General features: G+C 36.4%; 1 protein-coding gene across 1 annotated transcript; it reads right to left on the bottom strand.

The window, feature by feature from the left end:
* Positions 1–407: 407 nt before the first annotated feature.
* lama3 (laminin, alpha 3) lies at positions 408–22467 on the bottom strand. The gene is given in 39 exon segments (XM_016282250.1): positions 408–746; positions 832–948; positions 1031–1121; positions 4061–4191; positions 4273–4435; positions 4524–4673; positions 4754–4931; positions 5002–5111; positions 8499–8646; positions 8727–8867; positions 8947–9077; positions 9321–9464; positions 9550–9664; positions 9790–9932; positions 10040–10144; positions 10291–10429; positions 10537–10664; positions 10822–10984; positions 11075–11223; positions 11313–11504; positions 11587–11738; positions 11906–12076; positions 12166–12282; positions 12630–12729; positions 12970–13111; positions 13186–13340; positions 13410–13526; positions 13637–13833; positions 14962–15123; positions 15227–15338; positions 15456–15566; positions 15669–15820; positions 16012–16053; positions 16958–16962; positions 17462–17560; positions 17675–17755; positions 17966–18084; positions 20968–21081; positions 22170–22467. Coding segments are annotated over 39 exon segments (5160 nt in total). The 5' UTR covers positions 22401–22467; the 3' UTR covers positions 408–603.
* Between the last annotated feature and the right edge of the window lie 427 nt (positions 22468–22894).

Raw genomic sequence — 22894 nt, 5'->3', positions numbered from 1 at the left:
CTATAAAAACATTTATATTTTGGTCTTTTGATGATTGTTTTTACATTATTTATTTTTTCCTTTATTTAACCTTTTACCTAAATTCAGCCCAATTCTATTAATCAGAATGATGGTCATGAGGTTTCCAACAATAGTTTCATTTTCACTGCATTCATGCGTATAACACAAGGCAGAAAGCAAAAGAGACAGAAAGAAATGAGGAACAAAGCTTTCTGCATGGCCTGAACAAGGAAGTACATGTTATTCACACATTAATGCACATGTTATGAATAAATAATGAAAGTGCAGGCAGACGTCTCAGTCTTTCTCAAACAGCACAGACGCAGCTGTGTAAATACATCTATGAGCCACAAGGAGAAGCACAGACAATGAAATAATTTAGAATATATTTTTATTTCCATACACATTTTTACATTTGAGGCTTCATTAACATTAATTCTAACTATTGAGGAAATGTGCTTAAATTATGTATATTTGTGTCTATTTAAGTCTATTTTTAATGTCACTTTCCAATACAATTACCCAAAGCAATTATAATTTGTATTTTGCAAACTGTTTAACTCTAAAATTAGTCTGCTGAGCTGTGCTTGATTTTTGTTTCCATTATTCCGCTGGGCACTCGTTGGAGTTTATGGGGCCGAATATGCTTGTTATGCCATCAAATGTGATAGGATTTTGATTAAGCCGCACGTTTCTCAAACACCCCACATAAGATGCCCGCATTTCCACTTCTTTGCTTCGATTCTCTGCATTAACAGAGACAGAAATGTAAATTATTATGCCTTTCTTGAAAGAAAAGAGGCATTTTTGTTACATCAAAGCTGGCTTTACCTGAAATGCCACCGATGTAGATCGTTTCATGCGATGGAGGAAGGTATACAGACTTTTGTCTCACCCGTGAGGACACTTCATCCACTCTTAGCTCGATAGTTTTCCTCCGTATGGACACTGAAATGAATGAAACCTCACAATTGTTTTAACAATTATCATTTATAATCTACTTTAATTAGAAAAAACAGTAAAATAGTACCTGTCACATAGTGAAATGCATCACAGAGGGGTCTTGTTGGGGTCAATGCGGTGCCATAGTTGCGCTGTCCATTGTACGCTGTTAACACCACCTAATAAGCATAATCCACACAGATTGCATACTGTATGTGATACTGAACATAATTATAAAATTAACGTCCAGTAACAGGACTGAAATGTATTTAATGCAAGTATATTAATGCAAACACGAAGTGTGTGCAATCTCAGTGTTGCCACAAGGGGCGCTAGCATGCATTAGCACAGACTAGGTCTTGTTCACTAATAATCTTGAGAATAATTATATTTATACACACAAGATCACTTTTTGCCCGAAGCGTGAATGAAAGGATGATGGCGAATGATTTGCAGTTCCTGAGCACCACTGACAAACTAATCTTGTACAATGTGTGGTAAGTATTGCCGCTCCCTAGTATATAGTTTGTGTGATTGCGAATCTCGAAAGTGAAAGTAAAAAGAGAGCGCGCATTCAAAAGCGGAATTAAAATTAATGTACGCTTAGTGAATGAGACCCACTGTCTTCTTCTATGGCAACATTTAGAAAAGAATCTTAGTGATTGTTAGCAAGAAATGTCAAAACGTTAAAGGGACAGTTCACCCAAAAATGAAAATTCTGTCATTAATTACTCGCCCTCATGTCGTTCCAAACCCATAAGACCTTTGTTCATCTTCGGAACACAAATTAAGATATTTTTATGAAATCCGAGAGCTTTCTGACTCTCCATTGACAGCAATGCAACTGATATGTTCAAAGCCCAGAAAGGCAGTAAGGACATCGTTAAAACAGTCCATGTGACATTCAGGGCTGGACTGGGACAAAAATCGGCCCAGGCATTTTTTGGTCCAGGCGGCCCAGCACCACTTCTATATATATACAGGTAATATACTGTATATATATATATATATATATATATACATACTGTATATATACTCAATAATTTAGAATGTCGTGGAAAAGTTCATTTATTTCAGTATATATATATATATATATATATTGAATTGTATAGTGTATATAATGTTACAAATGCTTTTTATTTCAGATAAATGCTGCCCTTTGGATTTTTCATCAAAGAATCCCGAAAAAAATTTACTCAGCTTTTTAAAATTTTGATAATAATAATAATAAATGTTACTTGAACAGAAAATCAGCATATTAGAATGATTTCTGAAGGATCATGTGACACTGAAGACTGATGCTGAAAATTCAGCTTTGATCACAGAAATAAATTACATTTTAATATATATTTAAATAGAAAGCAGTTATTTTAAATACTAAAAACATTTCACAATATTACTGCTTTTGCTGTATTTTGAATCAAATAAATGCAGGCTTGGTGAGAAGCGAATTCTTTAAAAAACATGAAATCCTCAATAAGCGCCGTTTTTGAAGAATGCGTATACGCATAAATGCCTAAGGGAACCCTGGAGTATGCCGTAAGAGGGAACCCGCGATGACTCAAACATCAAATAAAGCAAAATGACAGGGAACAAAACATAGTAAATTAGTCATCAGGTGCCATGTTGAACACAGCAGCATCTCAGAAATCTCAGATCAATTAATTAGCAGAAGTTATTACTCCACCACATGCGTGTGACGTCGTTAACAAAGGCCCTAAATTGTTGAACTAATGTGGTTCAAACGACGGAGATGTGACCGTGTTCAGGAAACAATCGTGACTGGCTTGTTAGTTTCCACAACAATGCATGGTACTATGGTGGTTAATCAGTTTACGACGTTACGACGTTGTACAGGAAACGCACCCATGGAAGAGAAGAAATTGTTGAATAATGTCGTTATTTTTATTTTATTTGCGCACAAAAAGTATTCTCGTAGCTTCATAAAATTGAACCATTGATGTCACATGGACTATTTTAAAGATGTTCTTACCTACCTTCCTGCCTTTCTGGGTCTTGAAAGTGGTAGTTGTGTTGCTGTCTATGGAGGGTCAGAAAACTCTCGGATTTCAAAAAAATATCTTAATTTGTGTTCTGAAGATCAACGAAGGTCTTACCAGTTTGGAACAACATGAGGGCGAGTAATTAATGACAAAATAAAAATTTTTGGGTGAACTATCCCTTTAATCCACTTGATTTTTCAACGCAAAAGTACGCTATTTCCTGAGAGTGTGCGAGAAGGATAAAGTGAAAAAGCACAACAGCATGTTTAGTATGTACAACACAATTGTATGTTGTATGTTCTTTTTGGTCTTATCTTCCTTTCAAATCCCGTTTTTACCAATAATATACAGTGGGTACGGAAAGTATTCAGACCCCCTTAAATTTTTCACTCTTTGTTATATTGCAGCCATTTGCTAAAATCATTTAAGTAAATTTTTTTTCCTCATTAATGTACACACAGCACCCCATATTGACAGAAAAACACAGAATTGTTGACATTTTTGCAGATTTATTAAAAAAGAAAAACTGAAATATCACATGGTCCTAAGTATTCAGACCCTTTGCTCAGTATTTAGCAGAAGCACCCTTTTGATCTAATACAGCCATGAGTCTTTTTGGGAAAGATGCAACAAGTTTTTCACACCTGGATTTGGGGATCCTCTGCCATTCCTCCTTGCAGATCCTCTCCAGTTCTGTCAGGTTGGATGGTAAACGTTGGTGGACAGCCATTTTTAGGTCTCTCCAGAGATGCTCAATTGAGTTTAAGTCAGGGCTCTGGCTGGGCCATTCAAGAACAGTCACAGAGTTGTCGTGAAGCCACTCCTTCCACAGCAAAGGGTCTGAATACTTAGGACCATGTGATATTTCAGTTTTTCTTTTTTAATAAATCTGCAAAAATGTCAACAATTCTGTGTTTTTCTGTCAATATGGGGTGCTGTGTGTACATTAATGAGGAAAAAAATTTACTTAAATGATTTTAGCAAATGGCTGCAATATAACAAAGAGTGAAAAATGTAAGGGGGTCTGAATACTTTCCGTACCCACTGTATAGCCAAAATACAGTGTTATATCTCAAAGAATGCTAAAAATATTCTTAAACCATATTTTCATTCACCTTTCCTTTCTTAAGAAACAGAGTGAGTGTCTGTCCACGGTTATCGATTTTGTGGAAGACTAGGCCGGTGAGGTTCCTGGGTCGAAATTCAAAAGCCAGGTTGTACGTAGAACCAAAGATGAGGTGCTTTTCTGCCAAACAAAAACACTGAATTAATTTTCTGAATGTCTTTTTCTGTCACTAAACACATGTTAAAACATAAAGGGCCAAACCTAAGACCAAATGTGCGCCATTTCCAGCAAAATAGGCCCCCTTCTCTGTCACGCCTTTGAAGCAGGGTGTAACCCCACGACTGACAGCTGGATCCACAAGGAGAACCTTAGAAACCCTGATGTCTTGAATGCATCCGATTATACTCTTCTGAGGCACTTTTTCCTGAGAAAAAAAGTGTTATGCAACTTTAACAGAACAGAAGACTTGTGGTTAAGCAACATGCTGAAATTGGAAAGTTACACGTGCATACTTGTGTTTTGTGAAGCATCTGAAATTTTCCGTGTCCCACATAGACAGGAGACTGCAGATCATGTGTGAATCCTTTCAATGAATGACCATCGGGTGTTTGAACGCCATCCACCACTAGATGAAAGTTGTGTTGCTTCATGCTGGACTTGATCTGTAGGCACAACATAAATTAAAACTTGGGATTTTGGAAACACAGTTACGGAAACTCAACATTTGACTTTTGCTACATACATTGTGCCAGTCACCATCATTTATCTTCTGAGAGGAGATTAATTCATCTGCCCCAACAGAGAGTTTGACTTTTCCTTTATCCAAATACAAGATCACAAGAGGAACGCCATATTTCCCTGAGACATGGAGTAAAAGTCCTTCAGATGATTTGGTACGGACATCTAGGGAGAAATGCAGCCTGTAGGAAAACGAAGATCTCATAAATGTGCTATAAAATGAAGTATTAATATGTAATTGACACCATTTACCTGTTATTGAGCTTCTCTGGATCTATTTTAAACTGCATTTGGCTGTTGGAACCAAGGTGGTAGGTGTTTTTGATGGACTTTGGGTTTCTACAGCCTTGTTTAGATCTTCCCTTTTAAAAACAGCAAAACATAAGAGTATAACAAATGACATATTACATTTTTAATTTTAGTTGAAAATTACCAATGAATCATGATTTGTTTGAAAATATGTTTGCATGCAGATTTCAAATAAGCTTAGTGAATGAGACTTCTTCTATGGCAACATTTAGAAAAGAATCTTAGTGATTGTTAGCAAGAAATGTCAACATGTTAAAGCATTAGTTCACCTAAAGATGAAAATTCTGTCATTAATTATTCACCCTCATGTCATTCCAAACATGTAAGACCTTAATTCGTCTTCAGAACACAAATTAAGATATTTTTGATGAAATCTGAGAGCTTTCTGACCCTGCATAAACAGCAATGCAACTACTACATTCTAGGCCCATGTAAAATAAAATAGAATGAATCAGAATCAGAATGAGTTTTTATTGCCAGGTATGTTTACACATACGAGGAATTTGTTTTTATACATTGTATACTGATGTAGTCCATGCAACATTAGTGGTTCAACCTTAATGTTAAAGCTATGAGAATACTTTTTGTGCTCAAAGAAAAATAAAAGACTTTATTCAACAGTATCTTATCTTCTGTCAGTCTACGACGCACGACCACGAGAGTACCACGACACATCCGTGTGGTGCTGCTAATGCAGGAGCTGGCATAGAAGAGAAGGTACATCTCTCTTAGTTCATGGTCTATATCAGGGGTGGTGAACGTCGGTGCTGGAGAGCTGCAGCCCTGCAGAGTTTTGCTTCAACCCTAATCAAACACACCTGAACGAGCTAATCAAGGTCTGAACAGTTAATAGGAAGCTACAGGCAGGTGAGTTTTAATTAGGGTTGGATCTGAACTATCCAGGAGCCAGGTTTGCCACCCCTGGTCTATATATTTTGGTTCGAGTAAGTAAGGCTGGGCAAAAAATTCTTAGACATGTTTACGAAGACTGTTTTATGTACAGCGTGACACAAAAGAGAATTTTTGAAAAGTCATTATTTTTGTTTTCTTTGTGCACAAAAAAGTATTCTCGTAGCTGCATAAAATTACAGTTGAACCACTGATGTCACATGGACTATTTTAACGATGTCCTAACTAACTTTCTGGGCCTTGAACATGTCAGTTGCATTGCTGTCTATGCAGGGTCAGAAAGTTCTCAGATTTCATCAAAAATATCTTAATTGGTCCCACTTTATATTAAGTGGCCTTAACTACTATGTACTTGCATCAAAAAATAAGTACAATGTACTTATTGTGTTCATATTGTATTGCAAAACACTTTTGCTGCTATTGAGGTAGGATATGGGTAAGGTTAGGGACAGGTTTGGTGGTATGGGTAGGTTTAAGGGTGGGTTAAGGTGTAAGAGATGGCTCAACGGTGTTGGTACAGAAATTAATTACAGATGTAATTACATGCAGGTATTTTTTAAATATAAGTACAATGTAAAAACATGTATGTACACAATAATTGCATTGTACCAAATTATTAATTTAAATGTAAGTACATAGTAGTTAAGGCCACTTAATATAAAGTGGGACCTCTTAATTTGTGTTTCGAAGATGAACCAAGGTCTTACAGGTTTTGAACGACACGAGGGTGAGTAATTACTGACAGAAATGTCATTTTTGGGTGAACTATTTAACAATTTACACTTAAAATATGTATTTGTTTAATCATTTAAGTGCACAATGTTTGAAGGTGCACTATATTTTTCTCTTAACGTTTCACTGACACAGTCTTGTACTCAATACTGACATCTAGTGGTGTGGAGGCCAGAACAAAACTTTTCAGTTGGCATTGTAAAAAAGACTCTATTCATAGGCAAGTCTACCGTAACTTATTTTGCAACTGAAATAATAGGGGGTGCTACAGTAAAATGAGTATAGTTCTGCTAGTCATGTGATCACAACATGGCGGCCACCATAAGATGGTCCTGCTTTATGTAGAAAAAAACAACATTAGTGTAGCTATAAAAGCCGATTTACACTATGCACTAGTGAAACCTCCATAAAAATGTACATTTGCCTCACATCTTCCATTTTGAGTGCTTTTCTCATCATCTCCTTTCCTGATAATGTCACTAATCATTTGTTTAGTGCATCCAAACTGCATCTTTAATAGAGTTTGATAATGTGAAATACCGAATTGCTGTTGAATGTAATTCCAGCATGTCTGGCACGCTTCTTAGTAGAGTTCAGAGGGGGGCGCTCTGCTTTACAAAATCCCAGAGATACATTTCCAGTCTGATTGAATCTGCTCAAGTCGGCCGGAATGTATTCGGTCTGTAGACTGAACCATAAGGCTATTATGAGTGGCTTATTCCTGTTATAAGTTATGATAACACAATAAAGCAAATCATAACATCAAACCTCCGTATATACAGGTTCCTCAAACAGCCTTCAAATAAACCATCCCCTAAAATCACATTTTCCCCAAGTTCAGTGAATGTGGATGATGATGATGGTGGTGGTGGATTTCCAATATCTGTGTTGTCAACGTTTAGCTGCATCCTGATGGGAAAAGTTATTGCAAAACACTTTTGCTGCTATTGAGGTGGGATATGGGTAAGGTTAGGGACAGGTTTGGTGGTATGGGTAGGTTTAAGGGTGGGTTAAGGTGTAAGAGATGGCTCAACGGTGTTGGTACAGAAATTAATTACAGATGTAATTACATGCAGGTATTTTTTAAATATAAGTACAATGTAAAAACATGTATGTACACAATAATTGCATTGTACCAAATTATTAATTTAAATGTAAGTACATAGTAGTTAAGGCCACTTAATATAAAGTGGGACCTCTTAATTTGTGTTTCGAAGATGAACCAAGGTCTTACAGGTTTTGAACGACACGAGGGTGAGTAATTACTGACAGAAATGTCATTTTTGGGTGAACTATTTAACAATTTACACTTAAAATATGTATTTGTTTAATCATTTAAGTGCACAATGTTTGAAGGTGCACTATATTTTTCTCTTAACGTTTCACTGACACAGTCTTGTACTCAATACTGACATCTAGTGGTGTGGAGGCCAGAACAAAACTTTTCAGTTGGCATTGTAAAAAAGACTCTATTCATAGGCAAGTCTACCGTAACTTATTTTGCAACTGAAATAATAGGGGGTGCTACAGTAAAATGAGTATAGTTCTGCTAGTCATGTGATCACAACATGGCGGCCACCATAAGATGGTCCTGCTTTATGTAGAAAAAAACAACATTAGTGTAGCTATAAAAGCCGATTTACACTATGCACTAGTGAAACCTCCATAAAAATGTACATTTGCCTCACATCTTCCATTTTGAGTGCTTTTCTCATCATCTCCTTTCCTGATAATGTCACTAATCATTTGTTTAGTGCATCCAAACTGCATCTTTAATAGAGTTTGATAATGTGAAATACCGAATTGCTGTTGAATGTAATTCCAGCATGTCTGGCACGCTTCTTAGTAGAGTTCAGAGGGGGGCGCTCTGCTTTACAAAATCCCAGAGATACATTTCCAGTCTGATTGAATCTGCTCAAGTCGGCCGGAATGTATTCGGTCTGCAGACTGAACCATAAGGCTATTATGAGTGGCTTATTCCTGTTATAAGTTATGATAACACAATAAAGCAAATCATAACATCAAACCTCCGTATATACAGGTTCCTCAAACAGCCTTCAAATAAACCATCCCCTAAAATCACATTTTCCCCAAGTTCAGTGAATGTGGATGATGATGATGGTGGTGGTGGATTTCCAATATCTGTGTTGTCAACGTTTAGCTGCATCCTGATGGGAAAAGTTCAGCATGAAGTGTTGAAAAGCATCTTTGCACGCAAGTTATTTTCATATAAAATGTTCATCTTACCCCGCTCCACTTCTGTAGGCTGTTATGTAATGCCATTTTCCAGTTTCGCATTTGTTTGTGGATGTTAATTTTTCCTTATTGTCACTCATTTCAACATAGCCGTCATTCAAAGACAGCAAAAACTCATTATTCTGAAAACCAAAGGAAAACATCAAAAAATCTCTTAATTTTTTTCTCAATTTTCTTGAAATTAAATATCTAAATATAAAAATATATTAATTGGGCCTATATAATTATTAAATAAATATATAACGTAAGTAAAATTAACTAAATATATAACTATTATAATAGAGGTTCAAATTAGAAGCATCAAAAACCATATAGCCAACTCGGAACCCTTTATATGGAAAAAAAATAGTTCTTGATCAACTAACCATTCCACCAGTCAGTATTAAGGATGAAACATTCTCCTGGGATATCTTAAATCCAAGTGAAACCATTGTCCCTGAGTCTGTATCATTAACAGGAGGTGACAGAGAGAGAGAACTCCCAAATGTAAAAGTTGCCTCTCGGGAACCCTGAAAAGAAGCAACCAGAAACAGTTCAGATGAATTTTCTCCTGATACACAAACATCACCAAGTAATCCACCGAAACTGTCTTACCAGTAAAGGATTTGGACAACCTCGGACGATTCCAACTTCCTCTGTAAAAGAAGCAGTAACATCTACTTGGACATTATTGACACATCCTCTAAGTGGCGGAAGAACAATATTATATCTGGAGGCAGAAAAATATAATATTATGAAAACATGTCTGGGTCACTTTTTCCTCTGTCCTTAACCATAATCATGCAAAGCAGAAGAAGTGCACCAATAAACAAACATAAAAGAGAATAAAAGTACTTTTCCCGGACTGCAGCTGGAACACCCCCGATGTAGGCCTCCTCAAAAAACCCTTTGACTTTTCCAAAAAAAATGTTGATGTTGTCGGTTATTGTTGCTGGTCTATCGTCATTCAGAATAATTTTGATATGGATGAAGTTTGTCTATAGGAAGCATTGGGATATAATGTATTGACATAGGAATATAATAAGCAAAAATAATATATTAATATAAAAAAATTAAGAAAATAGTTATGGAAATAGTTACTTACTAGGGGAAATACTTTTAATTTTGACTTTTCAAAAATTTTTGTGTAATTGTTTTTTCCTTTCAAAACAATATAGCCTCCTTCAAATGTAACTAAGAAGTGCATGGTCTGTAAAAAAACACTTAAATTCAAATCTTCTGACATGAAGCATCAAGAAACTGTGTCATTTTTTAATAGCTGGAATAAAATGCTAGATTTTGGTGTATGATGTGTTAAACTTGGTAATGTGAATCAAATCTTTCGTAAGTCTTTACCTCGCTTCCCACATAAAAAAGCACTGCATCCATTTGATGACTCCTAACAAGGAACTTAATAACAGAGTTCCCACGTGATACAGCAACCTTTCCGTAACCTGTGCCATCGAAATAATCCCCCAACATGTGAACTTTTCCCCTAGGGATGGAATATAGGAACAATGACTCTAAACTTTGAAGTAGAGATCAAGACCTCATCTGTAAGAAAACCAATGTCTGATGGCTTACGATAACATTATCAAGTACCTTTGACACGTGTCAGTTTTTGTGATGTTGATGGCACGCTGAAAGTTGTACAAGCTAAGGATACGATCATTTAACATAGAAAACTCAATACAACCCTTGTATCCTGGGTACCGAAGCTCTTCAGGTGGCTAGAAGGCCAAATTCAGAATATATAGAGAGGGGAAAACAATTTTTTTAAATCGTAAATGCATAGTTTGACAAAAAAAAACAGGAAAAAAACCTGAGAACTGGGAAGGAAGTATAGTCGAAATAGTTATTTTTCAACTCTTTTGTTGACATATTTACCTCAAAATCTTCTGGGTATCCACCTACATATAAGACAACCTCATTGGGATCCAGATCAAGCAATCCATTCATGTCGCTAGGCTTATTAATCATGGGCGGCAGCACTTTGGGTTCAGTTGAAGTGAAAGTCTCTGTGTATATGACCTGCACATCTTGATAAACTCTGATTTGGGAATTAAAAAAGGCACAAATGGTTTTCAGAAATGCAAGTGTATGTAATCTGTGGAGATCTACAATGACAAATGGAGTTTACCTGCGGAAATCCACCCTATCCATAAAAGCTTTGTCATTGTTGGACTTGGTGATTTCGCTGGTCTTTATCTCATAAAAACAGCCACCCACTTTGTAGACACAAAACAGGACACCATTCTTCACAACCAGGCCAATGAAATCCCTGACTGTCTGTTGATTATGAGCGCTACAAGTAAAACAATGCACTACATATACATTGATGCATACCTAATAAATTAAGTAATCAAAGTCCTCCTCACATGCTTATTTCCAAGATAAAAAACAAACTGGTTGTCTTCAACACCCAGTTGGCGTCTAAGTCTTCCATCGCCTCGAGCTTTTGGTTGGTGCAGAGTAAGATTGAGAGCAGTAAAGGTTCGGAAGTCTTCTAGGTCTTTAGGAGGTCGAAGTTCAATGTGAGCATCACCAGAAAACAAGATCGGCCCCCTGATCTAGAAACGTAAGAGAGAAGCAAGGAGATAAACATCTGGAGGCTGCTGGAGAAACATCTCCTCTGCTTGCATGAGAACTCACCCTGTTGGCCGCGTCTCTGGTCTGTTCGATCAAGTCTTTGATTTTCTGGATGCTGTTGGAGATGTTGCCTGGACTAGGCATGTGCTCGCTTTGGTTCTCCACTTCGTTTAGTTTGTCAATCAGTGAAGGGAAAGACTGATCCAGTTCTGTCACTGTAAAAGATTATGAGGATTTAGCATTCAGTGATGTTCCCCCGAATTAAAGAAACCAGGATAGAGACTTATATGATCATACTATGTTTGACAGATATCTTTGAACTCTGAATAATGTGCATTATATCAACTCAAGGTCTCTGGAAAGAAGAGTTGAGGAGACTGACATGTTTTGTTGACACCATCAAGTAAGTTGTTCAGGTTTGAATCTTGAGAGGAAATCTTGATTTTGGCAAGTTCTTCACTGATGTTTTGCATTCTGGTTATTGCATCGCCTGCTGTGGCATTCACATCTGCAGCACCTTCCTTGGCTTGGATGATGAGGACATGAATATCATCTAAAAAACCAAACCACCCAAGTGTTCATCTGACAAGACCATGATGATATTTATTGTGGAAAAATGTTTGAGCGAAATTAGCTTCTCACCCCTTTTGATGTTGTTCATCCTCTCCAACACATCTTGCAAGACTTGCTTCAGGATGTTCTGTTTGTCTTTGGCCTGCTGGATCAGGTTCTTGTAAGCTTCATATTTTTGCGTGACATCTGTAGATGAGAGTTTTGTTACTAAACAGCACAACATGCCTGTGAAAAACCCATGAATTCATATGATTTCTAGTTGATTTTGTTTGGTTCCAGGCTAAAACCTGGAAACGAGTTCGTATTTTAGCACTTCAGGTTCCATTGTCCTGAAGTCAGTAAGCTCATCTACTCGCTAGTCTGCTTTTACAGCCTCATTATGATTGCGCTCTTCCAAACTATTCTAACCTTTTTTTAAATAAACGATTTAAAAAGATAAATGGTGGTGACGTTGAAGTCCTGCGACTGTGCTCTATTGCTCTGGATGCTATTTTACGGTTTGCTGCAGTTGCATTAAATGTGACAATGGCAACCTTCTAGCTGTATCTCCGCTTCCTTGGCCTTCACCAGCAGAGTATTTGCAAAGTTTTTCAAATCATTGGCTTTATTTTGTAGATCTTGTCCTTGCACATCCTGGTACATGAAATTCAAAGAAACAGAGTAAGTTTGATTTAGGAAGAAAAACTAGATTTGTAATAATTTATTAAAACTTTAAAATGTAATTTAAAAAAAATCAATATACTATTTTCATACTGTACATTATAATGTCATGATGACTAAATTCAATTGTAGCATTAAAACAATTGATTTTTGAGTTTAATTTTGACAAAATATTATCATATTTTAATATCGACCATTTATCATCACTTATACCTCAAAAGCCTGGTCTGCCACTTCTTTAGCATGTTTGGCGGCAGCTTCTGCCTCCTTTATGGCATCAATGACATCTGTAAATGCTTTGATGGCTTCGATTGCTTTCTGAACAGCGGTTGAATTGGTGATGCTCCGTAAGAACCTACAAGACACATTCAGTCATTAAAATGTCATGAAAAACTAAAAATATAGTTTCAGGATCTTTAGAGGACTTACATTTGAAAGTCCATAGCCAGCTTCATAAGTTCCTGCGCATGCTCCTCAGCCTGTCTCACAATTCCCGCCTTAGCGGTTGCATTGGCGAGCAGCTCAAGTTTTGCTTCTAGTTCGTTTTTTGCTCCGTCAATCAAAGCTGCTAGATGAGTCATTTCCTGGCAGAAAACAAAAGGTAAGTATCCAAACTGGTGAACGTTTTATAAAAGAATATCATTATTTGTCACCTTTGTTAGGTCAGCCATCATTTTCTGGAAATCCGAAGTCTCTTTTAGTGTCTCTCTGGTCATGTTCACATTGGCCATGATATTTCCTTGATTTTTCCTCAATACCTTTAACTGTTTCTGTTGAACAAACAATCAATGAAGGTGTGAACAAATAAAGAATCTTATACAGCAGTGGTTCTCAAAGTTACATCACTGAGGACAGTCGCCAAGTATTATTATTTGATTACCAAAATATTTCTCAGCAGTTCCTCGTTGAGTTTATTCACTGCATTGGCCTTGATCACATCAAGCTGTGCATCTATAAGCGCCTCTTGTATATCTTTAAGATCTTCTGCCTGATCCATGAGTTTTTGTCTAATACGATCAGTCACTACCAAGGAGCCATTCAGAGGAACCATCATGTCATTCAAGATGAGGTTAAGTACTGTAAGAGAAACAAGCACACTTGAAACCATGAAGGAGCTTGGTTACTACTAAGGATCCTAAAACAAAGTCCTAATTTAGGGTTGTCTGTTCTGGCTCCTGGAGGATGAATGTCCAGCAGAGTTTAGCTCCAGCCCAAATAAACCCATCTAAGGGCCAGATTCACTAAACAGGGCAAATTAGCGTTAGAGCAATTCCATTAAAGCGCCAATGGGAGTGGAAAATTTTGCGGGTGATTTATTGACAAGGTGCACATAAAAGAACACAGATGTAACATCTCATTTCCATAATGACCAGCGCAATCAACTAAGATCAGCACAAATTACAGCCTGCTTACAGACATGCTTTTTTTGGGGGGTGTTATATAATGCCACAAATATCAGTGAACTGATGAGTGCAAATCTTAGTAAATTGCATTGCGTGATTTATTTTAAAACTCTCCTCCCATAAATTAGAAACAAGCACACTTGAAACCATGAAGGAGCTTGGTTACTACTAAGGATACTAAAACAAAGTCCTAATTTAGGGTTGTCTGTTCTGGCTCCTGGAGGATGAATGTCCAGCAGAGTTTAGCTCCAGCCCAAATAAACCCATCTAAGGGCCAGATTCACTAAACAGGGCAAATTAGCGTTAGAGCAATTCCATTAAAGCGCCAATGGGAGTGGAAAATTTTGGGGGTGATTTATTGACAAGGTGCACATAAAAGAACACAGATGTAACATCTCATTTCCATAATGACCAGCGCAATCAACTAAGATCAGCACAAATTACAGCCTGCTTACAGACATGCTTTTTTTGGGGGGTGTTATATAATGCCACAAATATCAGTGAACTGATGAGTGCAAATCTTAGTAAATTGCATTGCGTGATTTATTTTAAAACTCTCCTCCCATAAATTTACAGATCGAAAGGGAAACTCCTACAAATGCATATTCAATAAGGTGAGTCGCAAAAATAAATGTGTCCACGCCTTTTCACTGGTGCAAGCTACTCAGCTACTCAAGGTTTTCCACTGGAAACTTCATGCAGCTGTGTTGGGACAAGTTAGAGATAAACTCTGCAGGACATTGGCCCTCCAAGATTATGCAACCATGTTTTAATTGATCTAATTCAGAAGCAATTGACCCACGTGTTCGTGCTTTTCTGAGCTCCTCATTAGCCAGTTCTCTCTGAACCCTACAGCTTTGTCTTCGCATCTTCACCAGAATCCATCGGGCTTCTTTTATCATCCTGGTGGCCTCCTCTGTGTTCCCACCAGTGTGGTTGGATCGCTTCAACTCTTCCAAGAACTCTATGTGGGTCAAGATGGAAAAGTGCAACTGGTGAGCAAGATGGAGAAAGACATTTCAAGAAGAAATTGGCTTTAAAATCTCAGCCGGATCTAGTGGGTTCACCTTGTATCTTTCGTAAGAGTTTCACACTCTCAGATCGCAGGTTGTCCCCTCTTTGATAGGTTTGGTCCAGAGTCTTTAACAACTGACCTGCAGTACAGAACATCTCAATTGCCTGTTGAAACAAACACAAGTTGTTCTTGTAATTCTAGGTCAGGTAATGACGACAATGGATTTCATGCTCCATTTTATGTACTACATGAAGATAAACCACGATAAACAGTAATGGTACCTTGTCATTGAGAACAGTGAGGTCATCTATGATACTTTCAAGATCAGTTTCAAGCTCCAAAACCTTTGGTTTCAATGCAGCGACAGATTCAGAGTACTTATGGACCAAAACCTAAAGAAGTGAAAATGATTGTCAAAAAAACCCTGATGTGTTGAAATACTTGGTGTTTCAATGTCATTCCAAAGTGTTGGTGTGGAAGATTCTTGTAGAGACCTTTGTACCAACAATTGCATCTTCAAGTTTTTCCAGTCCTGCGTGTGAAGTAGCATTTCGACTATAAAACTCGAGTTGAGTCTTCAGTTTGGAGAACTCATCATCCATCACATCAAGATCATCCATTAACTTAATGACACAGGTATCGCACTCTAACAGGAAAAAGACCATAGTAAGTAAAACCTAATCAACCCTGTCATTCATTGTCACATTGCCTATGAATAAATATCACATGATTACTGAAATATACAAACAGCCCTGAGGCCCTATGCAGGAATATATAGGCCCACAATATTATGAAATATTTTTCACACAATTTTTAAGAATTTTTTGAGGAACAAACCGAGGCAGTTGCCAGTATCCGGGTCATCGGCCTCAAAACAATCTATGAGAACAAAGAAATGTGAATTTCAGCATCTTCAAAACATTAATTAAATTTATTTATTTATTTATTTATTTTTTACCAGTCTAAATTTTATATGATTATTATTATTATGTAAATCAGGAGAGCTTGCTTACTGTCACATTCAGTTTTCTTTCTTGTCTTGTTTATTTTAGTACTGTGAGCAGTTTTCTAGTTCATGCTCCCATTGCCTGTTTAGTTTCTATAGCTACTAATTGATTGAGTACTCTGTTAAGATGCTGCTTGTTTAGTTCTTGTTTGGTTGCTCTATTTATGTCTTCAGTTTCTCGTTAGTCGGGGTCTGGTATCGAAGGTCATTGTCTAATAGTATTGTAGAAGTATTTCTCCTGTAATCTACTGCGTTTATGTTGGTGAATTTAAATAAAGGACCTTGGATTTTTGCATCTTCTTCATTGAGTGCTTATCTCTGCACTACATCTGTGACAGAATACCTCCAACATTACTAGCCTCCTACATTTACGGGGACCATTCCCTGTTATGATGCCCCCGTCTTCTGCAATACAGTCATGGAGATCGTTCCAGAGCCTCCCGCTCTTCCAGGCACAGCCAAAGAGGCCATCTCCGAGACACCTATTCCTGCACCTCCCTGTCTCCCTGAGCTACTGGCACCAACTTGGCTCCCTGCACTGTTAGCAGGCACGTGCACAGGTAGGGCTCAACTTGTGCAGAGCACATGCCCTTTTTGCCCTTACACTCCGAAGTGCCCTTTTTTTGGTGATGGTGTTTTTTTTTTCTTCAATAAATCAATGATACTGGTCACCTTTTACATCTGTCTGTCTGCTTTACAAATATTTAGCTAATGAAAGGTTTGTGACTAAATCTTGTTGGATCCGCTCAAACTGTCAGTAAAACCTCATAACTCCACCCCCTCTGTCTTGACTGAATGAACTGAAGTTCCACAGCAGCTGAACTAGGTCTGCAAGGGTTAAGGGTAAATAAAGATCTTGTTGTTTGAATAAGTACAGGGTTTTCTTTACGCAAGAAACACTATGTCAATAAAGGCTCATAATTTATGTATTTGAAACTGAGCGCATATAGCTACAACAAACACCTGATGATGAAAACGTATCGCCGCCGCTTTATTGACGGACAAAATGCACATTTACACACATTCACTGGTCAAAAACCCCGTAACTGCATTTGAGTTTGACACAAAGCGACTGAGTGATCCTCGTCACCTAGGTAAAATATATTTCTAAGAAATTTATGATTGCTGATACACTTAATTTATTAACATTTAATCACATTATATGGTCGCATGGCTAATTCATTTTTACGCTGTTAATATGCATGTATTGTAGCTAGCTAATTTTTTTATCTAGTATTCTATACTCTCTGCTCGTCTTCAAATGTATAAACGTAGTAAAACATGGTTTTACTACAGTAATGTTGTTGTAAGTGGTCACAGTCACACGGCTGACAACTTCCTCTTTTCATTAAAGGATTGCCATAGTATCCAAGCGCACACCTAAAATGAGTGAATTTCTTAAAAACATTCATGCAATTTTTTGTGTGTTTTAATGAAATTATTTCAATCACATATAAATGTGTGTATATATATTTATATATTTTTTAAAGACACCTTTCACATCGAACTCCAGTGTAACCAGGTTTGCACAAACACTCAAACTCATCTCCATCCCTGAGACATCCCACTGCAAAACTGCACAAAATATTAATAAACAATATTTTTATTAACAAAAAAAAGCAATCAAATAATTAAACAATAAAAACAATACTCAATAAAATATTTAAACAACAAAAATGAAATAAATTAATAAAAATAAGTAGGTGAATTAAGTTATGTTTTTCTGCTTTAACAAAAGCGAATCTGTCATGTATGTATTTTTTTAATGATTAGATGATGTCGTACCTGTTGGATGGGTCTGCTAAGGGACACGGACAGATACAACAGGTTCTCATAACAGCACTGCCGTAATAACCCTCCATACATCGCTCACAGTGGTCGCCGGCTGTATTAAACTGGCAGTTCTGCAAATACAGCATCATTTCAGTGTGACAACACAAAAAATGAACAAAATGAGCACAAAACAATAAAAGTGGAGATGCATTACTCATAAAAGTTGACATTACTGATGTTATGATTAAATTCATATGATCACAAATATGGTCTTAATGACATATTATTGTAAATGGATGTAAAATATCACTGTTATCACAACAGATTAACAACCTACAAATAATATATAAAATATATAATAATATCGAAAAAAATATATATATAAAAATAAAAAATATACAATAAAATGTTGTATAATATATTTATTTATTGTTTTTATTATTGATTTGTATATTTCATAATATGTGGCTGGATGAAAATTGCACTACAAGCCTGCACGAAATTCCTTTTATCTGACATTCACATCCATAATGTGTGAAACATCTTTTCACGTACAAGGCACATATAGTAACAAAAAATGAAGGGCATATAATAACAAAGATTAAAATGACTGTGATTTTAACGGTAAAAGTCTGTAACAGTAAAAACCTATTAATTGGTTAAAGGTTTAGTTCACCCAAAAATTAAAAATCTGTCATTAATTACTCACCCTCATGTCATTTCAAATTCGTTTTTTTTTTCTCTTTTGCACACAGAAAGTATTCTCGTAGCTTCGTATGATTGCAGATGAATCACTGATGTCACATGGATTATTTTACCGATCTCCTTGCTACGTTTCTGGATTTGGGAACATTTCAGTTGTGTTGCTGTCTATGCAGGGTCAGACAGCTCTCAGGTTCCATTAAAAATGTACGGTGAACTATATACGGTGAAAAACTGTATTGGACATTACATGTAATTTTACGGTAGTATACCATTTTTGGAAGTGAAAAAGAACGTATAATTTACAGTGAATAGCCGTAAATTGACATTCCCTGCGTTACATTTCACATTTGATGTTTTTTGTTGAAATAACTGTTTCTTCTTAGTTTTTTCTTATCAGTTGTGCACATTTGGGTTGTATGTTACATCTAATGTTGTTAAATAAATGTTTATTGCATTATTTCAGTTTCATGTGTGTTACCATGATGGTGTTTGGTGTTTGTGTGAATGACACTGTGCACCCATACTGTATGTTATTATTTAAAAGCTGCTTGTGATGGGCTTTGATTCATCTTGTGACTTTCTCATCGCCACCTGCTTTTGGTGGTTATCAGTGTATTACAAAGGTACAAAACAGATTTCAGTGGTTGGTATATTAACATAATATCAGATACTAAAATTATGGTATTTAAAAGTAAATTTAAGTTAAATCCGTAAAACCTAAAATGTTGCTACCACATTTTTTACGGTAAAATTCTGGCAACCACAGCTGCCAATTTATAAATTTTAGTTTTTTTTTTTTTTTTTTACAGTGAACTTTCTCAAAAGAAAGTTATTTAAGATTACATTTTAAAAAATTTTACCAAACATTTTCCAGTATGTGGGTCACAGTCATTGGACAGGCCATTGCAGTTGCACGGCACACACTGTCCCTTATGTGGTCCACTTCGCTCCCTGTAATAACCACGATCACAGTCCTGTAATGGTGCAAATGCAGACAAAATCATCATATGAGATACAAACGTGCAGATATATTGGAAAACCTTAAAATTGTATACTTTTGGCTAAAACACAATGCTTTTGCCACAGTTAATGACCATTTGCACATTCCAAATGACAAAAAGAGGAAATGAAGAAACTGAAAGCTTTTAAAGAATCATTATGGAGTTGTTTCATATAGTTTCTGCATAGGGGCTATGGTTTGTACGGCTCATTGAAAACACCTACAAGCTGGGAACCTGGACTTTAACCCTGAATGTACAATATTACTTCACAAAATTGACATAAAAAGACAGGCCACTGCAACAACTTGAATGCTTTGCATTTTCCAACAGAAAATGGGGGTTGGTTTCTTCACATTCTGCGGTTTATGCTGGCAGCGTGCCAGTGCGTTCAAGCTAAATCTTTTATCTGACATACCTTAAGAAAAACATGTTTGAACTTGTTTGGCCTGGGGGTCCTAAAATTGCATACACGAATGGTTTACTTCGGAACGTTACGTTCCGTCAGCAAGTTGATCTAGATTCGCAATCCGAGTATTTTCTGTTCAAAAATGATTCAGTGGTCGATCTCCTTGCTACGTTTCTGGATTTGGGAACATTTCAGTTGTGTTGCTGTCTATGCAGGGTCAGACAGCTCTCAGGTTCCATTAAAAATGTACGGTGAACTATATACGGTGAAAAACTGTATTGGACATTACATGTAATTTTACGGTAGTATACCATTTTTGGAAGTGAAAAAGAACGTATAATTTACAGTGAATAGCCGTAAATTGACATTCCCTGCGTTACATTTCACATTTGATGTTTTTTGTTGAAATAACTGTTTCTTCTTAGTTTTTTCTTATCAGTTGTGCACATTTGGGTTGTATGTTACATCTAATGTTGTTAAATAAATGTTTATTGCATTATTTCAGTTTCATGTGTGTTACCATGATGGTGTTTGGTGTTTGTGTGAATGACACTGTGCACCCATACTGTATGTTATTATTTAAAAGCTGCTTGTGATGGGCTTTGATTCATCTTGTGACTTTCTCATCGCCACCTGCTTTTGGTGGTTATCAGTGTATTACAAAGGTACAAAACAGATTTCAGTGGTTGGTATATTAACATAATATCAGATACTAAAATTATGGTATTTAAAAGTAAATTTAAGTTAAATCCGTAAAACCTAAAATGTTGCTACCACATTTTTTACGGTAAAATTCTGGCAACCACAGCTGCCAATTTATAAATTTTAGTTTTTTTTTTTTTTTTTTACAGTGAACTTTCTCAAAAGAAAGTTATTTAAGATTACATTTTAAAAAATTTTACCAAACATTTTCCAGTATGTGGGTCACAGTCATTGGACAGGCCATTGCAGTTGCACGGCACACACTGTCCCTTATGTGGTCCACTTCGCTCCCTGTAATAACCACGATCACAGTCCTGTAATGGTGCAAATGCAGACAAAATCATCATATGAGATACAAACGTGCAGATATATTGGAAAACCTTAAAATTGTATACTTTTGGCTAAAACACAATGCTTTTGCCACAGTTAATGACCATTTGCACATTCCAAATGACAAAAAGAGGAAATGAAGAAACTGAAAGCTTTTAAAGAATCATTATGGAGTTGTTTCATATAGTTTCTGCATAGGGGCTATGGTTTGTACGGCTCATTGAAAACACCTACAAGCTGGGAACCTGGACTTTAACCCTGAATGTACAATATTACTTCACAAAATTGACATAAAAAGACAGGCCACTGCAACAACTTGAATGCTTTGCATTTTCCAACAGAAAATGGGGGTTGGTTTCTTCACATTCTGCGGTTTATGCTGGCAGCGTGCCAGTGCGTTCAAGCTAAATCTTTTATCTGACATACCTTAAGAAAAACATGTTTGAACTTGTTTGGCCTGGGGGTCCTAAAATTGCATACACGAATGGTTTACTTCGGAACGTTACGTTCCGTCAGCAAGTTGATCTAGATTCGCAATCCGAGTATTTTCTGTTCAAAAATGATTCAGTGGTTCTCTTACGTCATTGTGTGACATATATTTCTGTTAATAGTTTTATTGAAAAAAAATAATAATAATTGGTTTTATTGAAAAATTCAAAATTTTTAACATTTTATTTAGATATTCAAAAGAGACGATAAGTCGGCGAGTTGTTAATTAGGTTTATTACGTTTGAAGGAGACTGTCATTTCGGTGAATCAGTGAATTTGTGTCACTGTTCGGATTGATTCAAACCAATTGTTTTTGTGAACTGGCTCAGGATTCACTGGAAAGCTCTAACTTGAACAATTTAAATAGAATAGTAGTAGTTGATGCATCAGACCCGAGTAACCTAGTTCAGTTGTACTTTTAATTAAAAAAATAAGAAATGAACAAGATATCACCGCTGAAACAAACATTATTTTACTGATCTTAGCTGATTTAAGGTGGTTTTAGCTGCTTTAACAAAAATGAAACATGCTGGTTTAAGACTTTTTTCTTTGCATAAGGGCATTTTTACAACAACAATCTTACCTTAATGTGTGCTGAATCACAATACTTTCTGAAAATATGCCCCCATGACTGTTGATCGCTGTGTTTTTGGACTTGAATATCATTGTCCCACCAGAAAGTCGTTGGACGTCCCAACTCATCTGCAGATACCCATAAATCCAGACAGAACAGCAGCAGTACTCCAGTCCACATCATTTGGACTCCCAGGGATAAGAACCTAGCCATTTATAAATGTACATGCCATATATGCATTTACTGCAACTCCATGCTCCTACAACAACAACCTACGTGTGAACTGATCTTCACTCCTGACAAAGTTCAAAAATCCCTTTTCTTCCTGTTTCTCTCTCCAGGTGTGTGATAGCAGTGTGTACAGAGGAGAGGTAGGGCAGTCATTTTTACACACATGCTGGCACCACCAATAGGAACTTCATAAATAATTAACTTTTAATGTCTCAGCTCTAACAATGTCAAATTTATTATGTGCATTTAGTTATTTATATTTGTTTTTAGTTCTATATATTTCTATTTGTATACACACACACACACACACACACATATGTGTGTGTATATATATATATATATATATATATATATATATATATATATGTATGTATGTGTGTGTGTTTGTGTGTGTGTGTATATATATATATGTGTGTGTGTGTATATATATATATATATACAGTGGGTACAGAAAGTATTCAGACCCCCTTAAATTTTTCACTCTTTGTTATATTGCAGCCATT

The sequence above is a fragment of the Sinocyclocheilus grahami genome, unplaced genomic scaffold (assembly GCF_001515645.1).
Source record: "Sinocyclocheilus grahami isolate Dianchi unplaced genomic scaffold, SAMN03320097.WGS_v1.1 scaffold157.1, whole genome shotgun sequence".
Taxonomy (NCBI): Eukaryota; Metazoa; Chordata; class Actinopteri; order Cypriniformes; family Cyprinidae; genus Sinocyclocheilus; species Sinocyclocheilus grahami.
This window is presented reverse-complemented; position numbering and strand designations above follow the sequence as displayed.